At 39.0% G+C, this 16,161-nt stretch overlaps 4 protein-coding genes across 6 annotated transcripts in view; 3 read left to right on the top strand and 1 right to left on the bottom strand.

Moving 5' to 3' along the window:
• LOC104747486 (probable ubiquitin-conjugating enzyme E2 23) overlaps positions 1–2,628 on the top strand; it is an 8,110-nt gene extending 5,482 nt beyond the window's left edge. Inside the window, exons 3-9 of the mRNA XM_010469122.2 lie at positions 1–245; positions 449–586; positions 732–1,214; positions 1,368–1,437; positions 1,527–1,666; positions 1,758–2,069; positions 2,159–2,628. Of these exons, the coding sequence (XP_010467424.1) occupies positions 1–245; positions 449–586; positions 732–1,214; positions 1,368–1,437; positions 1,527–1,666; positions 1,758–2,069; positions 2,159–2,413 (1,643 nt within the window). The 3' untranslated portion in view covers positions 2,414–2,628. The remainder of the gene's footprint in view (positions 246–448; positions 587–731; positions 1,215–1,367; positions 1,438–1,526; positions 1,667–1,757; positions 2,070–2,158) is intronic.
• On the bottom strand, positions 2,530–5,821 carry LOC104747487 (transcription factor ABORTED MICROSPORES). The gene is made up of 9 exons (XM_010469123.2): positions 5,531–5,821; positions 5,177–5,290; positions 4,892–5,059; positions 4,734–4,806; positions 4,582–4,650; positions 3,895–4,503; positions 3,544–3,798; positions 3,263–3,439; positions 2,530–3,170 (listed from the first exon to the last, which is right to left on the bottom strand). Exons 1-9 carry the CDS (start codon positions 5,686–5,688, stop codon positions 2,922–2,924), a joined length of 1,872 nt encoding a protein of 623 aa, XP_010467425.1. The 5' UTR covers positions 5,689–5,821; the 3' UTR covers positions 2,530–2,921.
• Positions 8,222–9,624, top strand: LOC109129162. The gene is made up of 3 exons (XM_019236817.1): positions 8,222–8,922; positions 9,082–9,142; positions 9,433–9,624. The coding sequence occupies exons 1-3, from the start codon at positions 8,222–8,224 to the stop codon at positions 9,622–9,624; spliced, it is 954 nt and encodes a 317-aa protein (XP_019092362.1).
• Positions 13,146–16,111, top strand: LOC104747485. 3 transcript variants are annotated; one of them, XM_010469120.2, is made up of 4 exons: positions 13,146–13,472; positions 14,304–14,466; positions 14,796–15,088; positions 15,191–16,111. In XM_010469120.2, the coding sequence occupies exons 2-4, from the start codon at positions 14,343–14,345 to the stop codon at positions 15,899–15,901; spliced, it is 1,128 nt and encodes a 375-aa protein (XP_010467422.1). In that variant the 5' UTR covers positions 13,146–13,472; positions 14,304–14,342; the 3' UTR covers positions 15,902–16,111. The 3 variants fall into 3 exon arrangements, with proteins under 3 accessions (XP_010467422.1, XP_010467421.1, XP_010467423.1); XM_010469119.2 differs by lacking the exon at positions 13,146–13,472 and adding an exon at positions 13,855–14,148; XM_010469121.2 differs by lacking the exon at positions 13,146–13,472 and adding an exon at positions 14,162–14,220.

Genomic DNA, 16,161 nt, shown 5'->3' with positions numbered 1-16,161 from the left:
TTGTTGTTCGCTTATCACCTGTTACCGTTGCGTTACCAGCATCTTCTCCTGGAAACTCTTTAGAGGCAACACAGCAAGACGACGGATACCAAGATACAGAATCCCATCAAGAAGCTAAAAGCCATAAGGATAATGAAGAAAACGATAATAATACGGAACTTTCAAAGCTCTCATGGGTTGGAAATATTACTGGCCTCAAGGATGGTGATATTGAAGTAATGTGGGCCGATGGAACAATATCAACGGTACGTCAACCTAAACTAGTATATCCACTTACAATCTCTTACTGGTCTGGTCTCATTATATAATTTGCAACGTGTACGGAAACTTTGAGTGCTTTTGATACTGTTGCTGTTTCAACTTATTCATTGGGGATGTTCAATGTATGTCCCTGACCTATTTGGAGCTAGATGATTTTTAATTGATAATTTTTTTTGCTTTCTCCTAGGTTGGCCCTCATGCAGTTTATGTAGTTGGACGGGATGATGATGATGAATCGATTGCTGGAGAAAGTGAAGCAAGTGATGCTGCTAGTTGGGAAACTTTAAACGAAGATGATAGGGGTGCTCCTGGGATTTCTGTAGAGGTTTATTTCCGTTTATAAAAAGTTACTAATTTTGTAATTAGTTAACTATGTCTCCTGAAACAAAATGTTATGGCACTGACTTACTTCCCTATTAACATAGGCATTGCCGTTTGTCTGCAAATTAATAAGAATGTTTGATTTTCAGGAGCTTGGAAGGAGTAGTTCCATTGAGGGAAACTCTGATGCAGATATCAATGCGGAGACCGATTCAGGTAGGAACGGTGCCCTAGCTCTTCCACTGGCTGCAATCGAATTTGTGACTCGACTGGCTAGTGGAATCTTTTCGCGTGCACGGAAATCTGAAGATTCTTCCAGTTCTGATTACACAGATGAAAATGTATATATGCAAGCTGAATTGACCAACCCTTCTGATGAAAGAGATCGTCTCCTTGATGACCCTAGTCTATCAAAAGTCAATTTGACTGATAATAGTGAGTCAAAGGGAACTCAAGTAAACGCAGAGAATCTTTTGAGTGGGGAAGCCTCTAAACTTTTAGAAGATGAAGCATTGGAAACATCAAAGAGTGAAGACGAGCCACTACCTTGTGAAGGTGATAGTTGCAGTTTCAGACGCTTTGATATATCACAGGATCCTCTGGACCACCATTTTCTTGACGCAGATGGGCAGGTAGTTCAAGGACTTGCACTTTAAGATGACTCATGTGTTGGTTCAAAAAACTAAAATATTCAATTTCCGTGTCCTGTAAAATATGGTTCTTTCACATGGCAGTTTAAATTGGAAACTTACTTTTGAATCTTAATTGTCGTATCAATCTTGCAGAAAACCAAAGAAAGAAAGTGGTTCAAGAAGGTTGATCAAGACTGGAAAATACTTCAGAACAATCTTCCGGGTAAGAATGTCTAGCTGTACAGTTAAAACGTTCAGCAGTATCTCATCATGGTAGCATCTTATCTAAAAAAAGTGATTTAACTTTGGCAGATGGAATCTTTGTTCGTGCTTACGAAGATAGAATGGATCTCTTGAGGGCCGTAATAGTCGGGGCATATGGAACACCATACCAAGACGGTCTCTTCTTTTTTGATTTTCACCTTCCGTCTGACTACCCTAGTGTGCCACCCGTATGGTTTCTAATTTATATTATTACTATTGTGCAACCTATTGTTGGATCCAGCTATGCTTAATATGAAAATAATGTTCTGTCATGTGCAGTCGGCATATTATCATTCTGGTGGTTGGAGGTTAAACCCCAATCTGTATGAAGAAGGCAAGGTCTGTCTTAGCCTTCTTAATACCTGGACAGGCAGGGGAAATGAAGTCTGGGATCCCAAATCATCTAGCATCCTTCAAGTTCTTGTTTCACTCCAGGGATTGGTGTTGAATTCAAAGCCTTATTTCAATGAAGCCGGGTATGATAAGCAGGTTGGAACTGCAGAAGGAGAAAAAAACTCACTGGGATACAACGAGAACGCGTTCTTGCTAAATTGTAAAACCATGATGTATCTTATGCGGAAACCACCAAAGGTAATGGTGAAGTGAAGCTCTGTTGCTATTTCTACCTAATTTCTCATTTTCCCCAGCTTTCTTTTCTTAATTTGTGATGCAATCTGTAGGATTTTGAAGAACTCATCAAAGACCATTTCAGAAAACGCGGCTACTACATTTTGAAGGCATGTGACGCGTACATGAAAGGATATCTCATAGGTGCCCTCGCCAAAGATGCATCCGTTATTGATGAACGCAGCAGCGCTAATTCAACTTCGGTTGGTTTTAAGCTTATGTTGGCTAAGATAGCACCAAAGCTTTTCTCAGCGCTGAGCGATGTAGGAGCTGACTGCAATGAATTCAAGCATCTTCAGCAGCAATAACACGAGTCTCAAAGGAGCTGGATACACCCATCATTGTCAATGAACAAAGTGAAGGTTTGCGGCTTCTTTACTAGTACAAGTTTCAAACTCAGATATTTCTGAAATGTGTGTATCAGTTTTTTTTTTTTTGGAGTTATACAAGAATTACGTGTTGCTAAGTTGTAACCCCATCTGCTCCAACAATATTGGCAAATGCATTTTTTTGGTTGGTCGTGTTTTGGAGCCTACTAAGTTTAAGGGGTGCACTTCAACACTTGTTTCTTTTTTCATGGGTTGTCAAGTTCTTTCTAGCAAAGATTATTTCAGTGAAGTTATTTGCGATAATAGTTTCTGTCCGATGAAATTCTAGAGTAGTTTCGCCTTGATTCTATCTGGTAACTGGTATACATAAAACGTTCTCGAACTGGCATCTCTTATTTATTCTTTCTTCTTCGAATCAAAGCTTATATGTTTCTTTAACTTGTAGAAATTCTGATATGACAACATGTTATAACTTTGGGGATTGTCCTTATTGGTTGTGGTAAGGGTTGATGTGTTGGTGGTGGTGATGATGATGGGTGCTTTGATTCATCTGATGATCAAACGGGTGATGATGATGCTGGTGATCATCATATTGTTGAAAATCAACTTCGTTCTTTTCGTTTTGCATAGAACCGGTCGCCATCTGATCATCATGCCATCCTCTGGATGTGTTCCGGGTTATTTCAAGCAACGAGTTCCTTACGTGTTCAGCTTGCACCATCTCGTTATCATTTTTCTGTAACATGGGAATAAAGAAACATTTAGTTTTTGTATATTTTGTTTTGGTTTCTGTTTCTTCATTCCGCAGGTCCTTTAGATCAATCATACCTCGACTTTGAAGACATTAGAGACAAGGCTGAGGTAGCGAGTCGTGTTAGCATTCGTAACCTCCAGTCCCAGAGAATCCAGTGCCTCCATTAGCCTTGTGAAGCCTCCTGGTTTGTATTCGCAAATCACCTTTACGAAAAACTCTCTGCCGTCTAGCTGAGCCACATCCACCTGCGGCTGAAACCCCCCAACCGAACATAAAACCGATATCATGAGAATGTGAGTTCAGAGTTCAATATAGAAGAAAGGTGATCGCTAGTTTCTTCTTAAAAAGCTCTAACCTCCATTTCTTGCCCTTTATCATTGGAATTATCAAGATCAACATCTTGTTTCACGTTAGGAACGTTGGAGTTACATGAAAGCCCCGGGTGAAACCCAGTTACCACTGTCCCATTTAGGCTCATCCCTCCTTGCTGCCTATTTGATCCATCCTCAGTCTCTGAGTTCTCTTCAAGCTCGTCTTGAAGCTCCTTTGCTTCATTCTGCAACTCCTTGACGTAGTTAATCGCGTCACCAAGGATTGACGCCCTATCCAACTTCCATGCCACAAAAACTGGTTTCAGAAAAACGCAGAAAAACAAACAAGAAACCAAGAAACAAACCCCGAGAGGATAACTGCAGATAGAATATACCTTGGTGATCGTGGGAACAAGTGACCGGAGAGCATAAAGCCTATCGTTTAGCTTTTTCCTCCTCCGTCTCTCAGCCATCAGATTCTTAGCTTGAGATCCTTTCCCTGACTTCTTCTTGTACTTTGGATCATCTTCATCATCAATCTGGTCGCTGCAATCCGACCCTGAATCCAACCTACCGTTCTCATTCATTTCCTTATCGTTAGCTACTTGCTGTTCGTTCACAAGCAAGCTAGGCTCGCCCATCACGTCGTCTGCCATAGTGTTAAATGGGTTCAAACCCATCATCTCCTTATTAGTATTCTCCGGGAGATACCCTAAGGCTTGTTGATGATAGTCACTCTTCATCTTCAAGTGCTGTTGTGCCTCGTAATCACTCATCTGAGGCAAGAAATTGAGCCGGATTTGATCGGAAGAGATATCGTACGATGACGGGAGATTCATAATGTCTTCATCCTTGGAACCCTTTTGATTGATTTCACCAGACAACATCCCATACGGCTTTGATTCAACCTCGTCCGCTGCCATCATGTTGATCGTTACCGTTTCATCCATCAACATGTTGCAATGTCCCATTACAAAATCCACCACGTTCTGATCTTCAGCGACCTATACGTGCAAACATCATTCACTAACCCCCACAGTTTAAAACCAAAACACTGACATAATTAAGATACATAAACATACATGTCTGGTCGCAAAAAGCTCCACTAGTCCTCCCGATATAGGAATCAAAACCCTCGTACAGATCGTTTCCTGTATACAAGAAGACTGAAAAATTTAAGACTAGTTGTTCATGTGACTGTGATAACTCAAAACTTCGAAAAATCGGATAATACCTGCATAAAACTTGGTTCTGAGCTCTCACTCAACCAACCCGTCTGGTTAGTCAGAAGAGTCTCCGCATATATCCTACAGCAAAGTTCATTTTTCTTATGTCTCAAGATAACTCTTCTGAAAGAATACATATGGACGTGTAGCATGAATATGATCATACCCGGAGTCAAGAGGGATTGAAGACGGAAGATGGGAGAGAGATTCACAAGATTTGGTCCGAGGATGGTGAAACATAACATCCCTACAACCTCCAAAGCTAAACTCTTCGGTTCCATTCTCCGCTATGAGTTCTGTCCCACCACAACAACATCCTATCCACTTCACAAACCTGTCTCCTCCAAAACCAAAATAACAATAGATGTGACGAAAGAGAAAGAAAGATAGATAGAGAGAGAGAGAAACTCTTAAAGCTTAACAACTAAAAAAAAAAAAAAATCAAATCAACCTTTGGTCTTCATTTAGTCTCCAAAGAACACAATAGTCCCAAGCTCTTTCACCAACAAGAGGCCTCAATTTCTCCAACAAGTTCATATTACTCCCCATTCTCTCAAACTGATTACTGCATAAATCAAATAAAGCCTTATAACGTCGACAAAGCCACAAAATTCTATCAAACCTGATATATACATTGGCATAGAACTAAGGATTCGGCTACCTTAGCTCCTATCCAAAAATCATATAAAGTGTCTCTTCAAACTCTAACCAATATGTATTCAGCAATTAAATAGACAAAATGAATCATTTCTCATGATTTATAGAACTAAAATATCATGAGGAAAATATGCCAACAAGAACTTACACAAGATTCTCGGAAAAAACAAGGCTCCTCAAAAATCTTGTGACTGCTGAAAACTTGACAAGAGAAAGCCAAGAAGAGGTAGCAAAGGAAAACAAAAGATTGCATGAAAGAAGAAGAACAAGTAGAAGAATGAATAGGTAGCAGCTAATTACTTCCATACAAGGTTGAGCTTTTTCATGTAACAATAACGTCACCACAAAACTTTATTTATATACATATATATGAGTTATGATTTCTTCTCTCATCTATCTTATGAGAAAGTTTGTTTATGGCTTTGGTAGGTAAAGTGCAGGACATGCATGACGATCATGTATATATTATATGGAATGTATTAATTTATAAACAAATGCATTATAAGAAAAGTATATATTATAAAGAAAAAAAAATAATTAGAATGATGAAAGGGGCAGATTTGCATGAGCTAAGATAACGTGTAAAACCCTAACTAACTTTGTTGAGAGCTTCTCACTTCGTTCCGTTTAGGTTATGCATTCTTCTTTCGGTGTCTCAACTACTATTTATCCCTTTTCTTTTCTCTCTTTTTTTCTGTTTCATTCTTTGTTATTTTCATTGCTCAGTTTTAGTTCTCTTCGATCGGTTCCTTATTTTCGTAAATATGTAATCTCATTTTAACAAGAAAAAGAAAGAAAGTCTTATATGTTATTTATATGAATTGAGAATTAAAATTACAAAAATAATTGTGGGTAGAAGTAATTAATTATTCTATGAAAACAATTAATAATAAGAAAGGAATTATATTATTCACGTAAAATATTGTTTTATTGTTATTCGAGGAGCAACGCTGAGCTAGTTTTGTCTCCTAATTAATATCCCATAGATCCAACTGTCCACCTTTCATGAAGCTAAAATTCCGATTACGAAACAAAACCACTCCCATAGTCCGACGTAAGTTTATGTATCTGAATTACATCTACACGCATGTTCCTCTTCAATATTTATATCATATGAGTCTATGACTAACTACAATATTTATGTCATATGACTAATATCATATATATATAATAGATTTACAATTTGATTTCAGGAGTATATATACAATTTCTATTTTGGAGATTTGAGTTACAGTCGTATCGTATGTCATGATATTGTCCGGATAAACGAAACAATAATTACTTTTATGTGAAAAGTTTTGATATAGTTTACTGATGAATTACAAAATATAAAAACTTATATATATAGAGAATGTTATTTGTTCTCAAAATTACACTACAGAGGACTTACTAATATATTTGCAAGATAACAAACATTGTTAAGTTTTATGAGTGACAAGTCGGAACCAAATATAGTAAAGAGTATTTTGATCTGTTCTTTTATGTCATTTTTGATTCCCTACGTGGGATCCTAACATGCATTAAGGTGGTGACTAGGAGTCTAGGAGAATGATATATGTAGACACGGTCTTGTTTGTTGTTATGGGTCTAAATTTTTTGAAAAACCATCATGTAACAAATCAAGTTTTTTCCTTACGAAAAATAATTCAGGGTTAGTGCAACCATTGTTTGAGTGGTCTTCACTAAATATGGCCATATTCAATAATTGAATTTAGAAAATTGAATCTAATTAAAAATATATATAGAATTAAAAACAATAAATGAATTATATTCATATATGAGAGAGTGTATAAGGTGAGAATTGGTTATTCACGTCTTTTGTTTAGTTTTTTTTTTTTTTTTTTCCACAAATTGATTTTTTTCTCCCACTTGTTTAGTTTTCTATTAAATTATTTTCTAATGATATATATTATCATTAAAAACCATCTTAATTAATATTTAATAACATTTATATTTAAAATAATTTAAAAACCATTTAATTGAAACAAAAATTTATGAATATAAAATACATATATATATATATATATATTTAAATCTTTCATATTCTATTAAATTCTCACGTTCAATAGCATTCCTAATACATTGATTTTGTTATCGTTTTCATGACGGTAAATAGAACAGTCCAATAAGTGATTACATACTTTTTTTTTGTTGAAATGAAATAAGCACTTGTAATCAACAAAGATATATGTATGTATAGATCAAAACCTTAAAATGAAATTTGAACTGTAAAGTAAAGGTAAAAACCACTCGGTTAACACAGCGTGTTGGCCCGTATGTGTGGGTTTTGTGTGTATTGGACTTAGGTTTGTTACTTGTGTATGACGGTTTATGTAACCCTAGTCTTGCATGTGTATTGTAATCCTAATGTCGTATGTATATAAACGATGATATAAATGGAAATAAAGAGGCAAATTAGTTCGGTATCCAATTCTACATGGTATCAGAGTTTAAGATCAAAATTTATAAACACTTTTTCTAAAGATCATTCTTCTTTCTTGTTTCAAGTCGTTGTCTTTGATCAATAGTTTTGATCCTTCTTTCTCTAGTTGAGATTTTCTTGGTGTTAAAAGATGTCTGCTGAAGAACATAAAACAGCTGCTTCGGCTCTTGTCTCGAAACCAACGGTGGCGGTGTAGCCGTATTTGTTTTCCAGCTCCGACAATCTGGGCACAACTATATCTCCTCTGTTATTTTGAATGGAGATAACTACAATGAGTGGTCTGAAGAGATGCTCGACGCTCTTCAGGCAAAATGAAAGACTGGGTTCATCAACAAAGCGATTGCACAGCCTCCTCTCGGTGATCCTAACTATGAAAACTGGAAAACAGTTAACTGAATGATTGTCGGCTGGATCCGTTCGTTGATTGAGGCAAAGGTTAAGTCCACTGTCTCTTTTGTCTCTAACGCACATCAATTATGGGAAGATTTGAAGCAGCGTTTCTCTGTTGGCAACGAAGTTTGTGTCCATCAGATTAAGGCTCAGCTTGCCTCGTGTCGGCAAGATGGGCAGAGTGTCTTGGAGTATTACGGTAAACTGTGTAAGTTGTGGGATGAGTTGCATAATTACTATCCTCCTCCGGTGTGTTCTTGTGGCGGATGTTCATGTGGTGTTACCGCAAAGTATGCTACAAAGATTGAAAAGGAGAAGCTTCATCAATTCTTGTTGGGACTTGATGATGCTCGGTTTGGTGGACTATGTACGAATCTGGTTGGTACAACACCCTTACCATCTCTTGGTGAAGCTTATTCGAAAGTTATCCACGAGGAACAACGACTATCCTCTGCTCGCGGCCGTGAACAACTGTTTGATGTCATCGGCTTTGTTGCTCGACGTGAAGCAAGTGAGTCGTTCTCTTCGTCTGTACAAGACACCACGAGTGACTCGATCGCCTATTTGGGCTGTTCCGATCCCCAAGGCAGCAACAAGTTTGGTTCTTCGTCTCTTCTGAAGTCGGGTGGTAGAAAACTCTGTTCTCATTGTGGGACAACATGGCATGACAAACTAGACTGTTGGCAGCTCGTTGGGTTTCCAGATTGGTGAAAAGAACGTTCCCAAGGTCGTTGTACTTGAAGGGGACTACAAGGAAGGGGAACATGAGCAGGTCGTGGTCGAGGAGCGGTCACGGCTCACACTACAACTTCCAACCAGTTGTTTTTCTAGATTTTTCGCAAGATCAGATGAAGATGTTGCAACAGTTGCTTGACGAAAAAGCAACCAAAGAAAAACAAGCCGCCAGTGGTGGTGATCGATTGTCTGGTAAGAAATCTCTAGGTGATGTCATTATTGATACAAGGGCCTCTCATCATATGACGGGAAATCTCTCTTCTCTTCAACACATTGAAAAGATTTCTCCTTGATATGTTGGTTTTGCGGACGGGAGCAAAACTTTTGCATTTTGTGTTGGAAATTTGCCATTATCAAGCACAGTCTCTTTGGAGAATGTTCTTTATGTGCCAAGTTTGAATTGCACATTAGTTTTAGTTTCCAAAATTTTGAAGCAAACAAAGTGTGTTGCGTGGTTTACTGATACATATTGTGGTTTGCAGGACCATTTTTCGAAGACTTTGATTGGAAGCGGTGAAGAGCGTGATGGGGTTTACCACTTGAAAGAGGTTGTTTCAGCCAAGATACATAGTGTGAAAGCTGCTGTTGACGACACATTGTGGCATCAGAGACTTGGACATCCTTCTTTTTCTGTGCTTTCAGATTTACCTATGTTTTCTAGTGCATCTAAATAGACCCTACTCCCACTCAATAATTGATTCCTTCCTTTCCCTCTCTGGCTTATCCCACCAGGCAGGCGGCCATGGGTCATAACGCACTCTTCGCACAACAAATCCACTTTGAAGTTGACTCTACCGTATAAAGTCTGCAAGCCTTTCGGAATGGGCTTGTCCTATCGAACAAACTTCCTGTAAGGGAGACCTCCCTTCCCTACTGGAGCGCTAACTCCTATTTTTTTGTAGAGAATCCTTGTGTAGTGTATTCTACACTAGGTCAGGTGCAGAAGTCTAAGTGGAGTAAATTAGCCGGCTCTTGTCCTTCTGAAGTGTGTTTTAGAGCCAAGCAAACAAGAGAAGTTTTTCATGACAGTTTCAATAAAGCATTCGAGTATTTTTACTTGATTCATTGTGATGTTTGGAGGCCTTATCATGTTCCGGCTTCTTGTGGTGGAGTCTATTTTTTAATTATCGTTGATGACTTTTCTAGAGTCGTTTGGACATTTTTGATGCTAGAATAATCGGAATTCCGGGGTATTTTAACAAATTTTTTCGCATATGCAGAAAAACGGTTTGGGAAAACAGTGAAAATAGTGCGTAGTGATAATGGTATGGAATCATGTGTCTCTCCTCTTATTTTTGGGAACAAGGCATTTTACATCATACTTCTTGTGTTGGTACTCCGCAGCAGAATGGAAGAGTAGAACACAAGCATAGGCACATTCTTAATGTCACTAAAGCTTTGTTATTTCAAGCCACTTTGCCGACCAAGTTATGGGGAGAGGCGGTTCTTACCGCTGCTTACTTAATCAATCGCACGCCTTCCTCGACACACAAAGGTTTTTCTCCCTATGAGATTCTTCATGGTTGTAAACCTGCCTATGATCAGTTGCGTGTGTTCGGTTCTGCTTGTTATGTGCATCGTGTTTCCCGAGATAAAGACAAATATGGGGAACGCAATCGTCTTTGTATTTTTGTTGGGCATGCCTTTGGTAAGAAAGGATGGAAGGTCTATGATATTGAGCAGAATGTCTTCTTTGTCTCCCGTGATGTTATTTTTCAAGAGACTTCTTTCCCTTATGCTGAAAATGTTGAGTCTTCATCGTACGTTCCTCTGAACTCTAGTGATTTTGATGGCGAGTGGCTTATTTCACCGGACACTCAAGTAAGGGGGAGTACACCAACTGTTGTTGTTCCATTGTCTCTGACTGAACCCTTGTATCCTCCGCCTCCTCCGTCTCCAGCTGTTGATGTCATTGCCCCTCTGGTTGCTGCTCCGTGTCCAGCGCCTGTTCCATTACGTTGTAGTGAACGAGTACGTATGGAAAATGTTCGTCTAAGTGATTATGTCGTTACCAATCACGTGTTGTCAACACTTGCGGTTACCCATCACGCTCCTCCTGTTCAGCCATCAAAGTCTTCCCAAACGATCCAAGGTATGCCACTTCTCTCATTGACATATTATGTTTTTGATGATAAGTTTTCTCCAGGGCATCGAGCTTTCTTAGCTACCTTTACAAAGTCTAAGGAGCCAAAAAAATTTAAAGAGGCCATACGGATCAAAGTCTGGAATGATGCAATGACTATGGAGGTTGTGGCTCTTGAAGACAAAGATACATGGGATGTCACAGACCTACCCGACGGTAAAGTAGCTCTTGGGAGTCAATGGGTGTACAAGACGAAATATAAGGCGGATGGCACGCTCGAACGGTAGAAGGCTCGTCTCGTTATACTTGGTAATCATCAGGTCGAAGGGGAAGATTATAACGAGACGTTTGCACCCGTGATTAAGATCACCAGGGTTTGATATGTTCTCCGGTTAGTTGCCGCCATACAATGGGAAGTGTATCAGATGGATGTCAATAATGCTTTTCTTCATGGTGATTTGGAAGAGGAGGTTTACATGAAACTTCCTCCTGGTTTTCGTCATTATCACCCTGGCAAAGTTTGTCTCTTAAAAAGTCACTCTATGGCCTTAAACAAGCTCCTCGGTGTTGGTTCAAGAAGTTGTTTGATGCCTTGCTTCGGTTTGGCTTTGTTCAGTCTTATGAGGATTACTCTCTGTTCTCTTACACTCGTGCGAACATTGAGCTTCATGTTTTGGTCTATGTCGATGATCTTCTCATCTGTGGTAATGACGCATATATGCTTCAAAAATTCAAGGATTATTTGTCTCGTTGTTTTGATACGAAGGATTTGGGCAAACTCATATACTTTCTTGGTATTAAAGTCAGCTGTGGCTCTGAAGGTATATTTTTGTCTCAACGCAAGTATGCTTTGGATGTTATTTCCGATTGTGGTGATCTTGGTGCTACACCAGCCGTGACAACGCCTTTACCACAAAGTCATCATCTCGCCAATAATGATGGTCCGCTGCTTCTTGATCCAAAGCCCTACCGTCGTCTGATAGGACGTCTTATTTATCTTACCCATACACGTCCGAAATTAAGTTATTCAGTCCATGTTTTGGCTCAATTCATGCAGAAGCCTCGTGAAGCTCACTGGGATGCTGCACTTCATGTTGTCAGTTTTTTGAAAGGTTGTCTTGGTCAAGGTATTCTTCTTAAAGCAGATTATGATCTCATTCTCACCATCTAGTGTGACTCGGATTGGTCCTCATGTCCGTTAACTCGTCGTTCGATCAGTGCCTTTGTTGTCATGCTTGGTGGTTCTCCTATTTCTTGGAAGACAGTTTTACATTTTTCCGCTGAGGCTGAGTATCGTGTCATGGCTGCCGGTCTTCGCGAGATCAAATGGCTTCGTCGGTTGTTGAAAGAATTGGGCATCGAACAAACATCTCCCACACGTTTCTTCTGTGACAGTAAAGCAACTATTCATATTACTGCAAATCCGGTCTTCCACGAGCGCATGAAACACATTGAGAATGATTGTCATGCAGTGAGGGATGCACTCTCTGATGGAACCATTGCCACACATCATATTGGGACTTCGGATCAACTGGCTGATATCGTGACGAAAGCGCTGGATCGTGTTCAGTTTGAGGCACTAATGTCCACGTTAAGCATTTCCAATCCACATGCTCCAACGTGAGGGGGAGTGTTGGGCCATATGTGTGGGTTTTGTGTGTGTTGGGCTTAGGTCTGTTACTCTTGTATGACGGTTTACGTAACCCTAGTCTTGTATATTGTAATCCTAATGTTGTATGTATATAAACGATAATATGAATGTGAATAAAAAGGCAAGTTAGTTCGGTATCCAATTCTACACAGTGTAAATGAAAAAGTACCCAAAATTGATTAAGTGATGTTTTATTTTTTATTTTTTTTAAAAATTGCACAAAAAAACTGTCTCATAAAATTTCAGATTTTTAGTACAGTATATATTTTTTTTTTTATCATTTATACATTATTCCACTCCACTTATTTTACCTAACTACAAATTAAACCAACAATTTTACAAAGATGAAAAGTTTAAACTTGAAACCAAAGAGAAAACATAAATAAGAAGCTACTAGTCACACACACGTGAGTAAAAAAATCGGTTAATTAATTTAGTAGGTGTGAAACTAAGACAAAAAGAGAAAGAGAAGTTTCTTTTCTTTATTCATTTCCCTTTTCTCGTTTTCATTAGCAGCTTCCGGTTTTTAGTTGTCAACTTCTGGAAGCCCCTTTGATTGATTGCTACATCTACCTCCATTCTCCTCCCCCCATTTAATGGTCAACCTAGTCGAATCTTCAACTATTCGTTCTTTATATTCTCTTACAGGTTTTGGTCAAATCAAATTTGTTATGCAAAAGACAGATCAAACACCTCCCTCTTCTACGTCTTCTTCTTATATAGTACAAGATAAGAACTCTATTTCTCTTCCACTCAAGACCTTTCTCTTCCCCATTCCTAGTATCCTGGTACCTCTCTCTCTCTCTCTCTCTCTCTCTCTCTCTCTCTCTCTCTCTCTCTCTCTCTCTCTCTCTCTCTCTCTCTCTCTCTCTCTCTCTCTCTCTCTCTCTCTCTCTCTCTCTCTCTCTCTCTCTCTCTCTCTCTCTCTCTCTCTCTCTCTCTCTCTCTCTCTCTCTCTCTCTCTCTCTCTCTCTCTCTCTCTCTCTCTCTCTCTCTCTCTCTCTCTCTCTCTCTCTCTCTCTCTCTCTCTCTCTCTCTCTCTCTCTCTCTCTCTCTCTCTCTCTCTCTCTCTCTCTCTCTCTCTCTCTCTCTCTCTCTCTCTCTCTCTCTCTCTCTCTCTCTCTCTCTATGTATACTTCTATGTGTAAATGCAAATGGGGTGAATAAAGTTTGAAGCTTTTGATCGTAAAAATCGGTGCTTTATTAATTATTGTTATGGTTACAAAGAGATTGTTGTGGGTCTCTCTGCTTTATCTATCATTAAATTCAAAGAGAAAACGATGTTTTCCAAACTAAAAAAAGTTGTCTTTTCTTTTTATTTAATTTGTTTGATTCGAGTTATTGTTTGTGGGGATCTTTTTGGTACCATAGTTTTCATTTATGCATATGTTTTGGTAAAGTTGTCTTCTTTGGTGGAAACCAGATGTGAATCCTATTTTGTTGTGTGGAGTTGTTAAATTTGAGGTGTAAAGTCTTGACCTTTTTTACATACCCTGAATTTGACTTTGGTTCAACTTGAAAGGCCATATTTGTTATGTTAGTTTCTTAGAGCTTGGCTCCTTTTTGTTTTTGCAATTCATACTGATATAAGCTTCTTGTTTTTTGTTGTTTGTTTTCAGTTGTTGCTTCTGATTGAATCTGTTTATTGATTTTAATCCATGGATGCCAATCGGAAAGCTCACCCGGATTGTCGATATTTTGCAAACCCTTTCCATGAATGTGCTTCTGATTGTTTAGAGAAGATTTCTCATGGCCGTGGGAAGAAGCATTCTAAGAAGCAAGGTTCTTTTATCTGTCCTCACACTATGTTTTTGATCTGTTAATCTTTAAGTATGCCTTTGCAATGCTTTTGTTGTGATGGAATTGCCTGATTCTTAATGGGCTACTACTACTTGAAAGTGTTCATCATTCATACGTTTTTGCTTATCGATCTGTCGATGCAGCTTGTTGAGCCTTTGCCCTTGTTTTATGTATTTGCTTTAAGGATAATTCATGGAGGGTTGTTTGTTATTAAATACAGTTATAACTTGATCAAGGCGTTGTTGTTCGCTTTCAATGGTTTTGGCAAAGTTGTATCCTTCCTTTCCTTATTCTTGAATTGTTTATTACAGGTTCAGCGATTCTTAGCCTCCCGGGGAGTTTCGGTAAGAAAAAGACAGAGTCACAGCCACCTTCACCTTTGAATACAAGGCAATATCAGAACGGTGCTGCTAATTCCCCAAAGGTTCGTCAGTCAAGACCTTCCCCAGTAGCTGTGAAGAAGACAGCAACTCCAGAAGCCAACAAATCGTTACCCTCTCTATCCTCTGATGAAATCTCTATTGACCTCAACGGTCAGCATGATTCTTTCAACCATAAGCCAGAGAAGCCATCACGAACGGTTCCTCTATCCCCAAACAGCATGGTATGTCTTAATTACCCTCTCTAAGCTATTATTTAAGTGGAATCTTACAAGCTTGCAGTGTCATCTTACCATGTTCTGTTTTGTTTTGATATTATTGTTCAGGCTGATCATAGCAAAACTGTATCACCAAGACCTCGAGAACATGTACACAGTGGCAAGAATGACACAGCCAGTGAGATTACTGTCTTCAATGTCGTAAGCCCTCCAAGATCATGCACCAATGATGATGATGATGAGGAGGACGGAGTAGAGCTAGACCTTATATCAGTAATGTCAGACTCGTGTGTTTCAGTTGGAAAATACCGTGTGAGCTCAGGTGTTTCCACAATCCTACGGTCAATCCTCGACAAACATGGAGACATAGCCGCAAACTGCAAGCTAGAATCAGCATCAATGCGATCCCGATACCTAGAGTGTCTATGCACATTGATGCAAGAACTTAGGTCAACCCCGGTAGGGCAGTTGACCGAACTAAAAGTAAAAGAGATGGTCGCGGTTCTCAAGGACTTGGAGTCCGTGAACATCGACGTTGGCTGGATGCGTTTAGTTCTTGAGGAGTTTGCTCAGTATCAAGAAAACACAGACTCAGAGAAAGTGAGGCAAGAAGGATTGGTGAGGTCTAAGAAACAGAAAATGGAGATTCAGGAGGCTGATTTGGCTCGGATAGAGAAGGAAGTAGCGGAAGCGAGGTCGAGGGTCGAGGAGATGAAAGCAGAGCTGGCTGAGCTCGAGACAGAGCGGTTGCGGATGGAGGAGGTGGGATTTAAGGTTGAGAAATATAAAGGGAAGACGTTTCTTGATGAGCTTCTGTGATGTTTGTTAATACAAGAAGTAAACTACACCAAATACTCTAGAAGATTAATTAAGACAGAGTGTTTAGTTTATGTTTGATATAAAGATGTTTTTTACAATAGTCTAAACCTGATCTGAGTCATATTAAGGTGAATTATTATTCACCCTCCAGTATTAATGTATTATTTTCTTGTTTAATTCTTTTTGGTGATAATATATTACTTTGTCCCTTTTTGTTTTCTCTGACATCAATAAAACACTTTGTTCTTATTCACATGTCT

Source organism: Camelina sativa, chromosome 15, assembly GCF_000633955.1.
Source record: "Camelina sativa cultivar DH55 chromosome 15, Cs, whole genome shotgun sequence".
NCBI classification, from domain to species: domain Eukaryota; kingdom Viridiplantae; phylum Streptophyta; class Magnoliopsida; order Brassicales; family Brassicaceae; genus Camelina; species Camelina sativa.
This window is presented reverse-complemented; position numbering and strand designations above follow the sequence as displayed.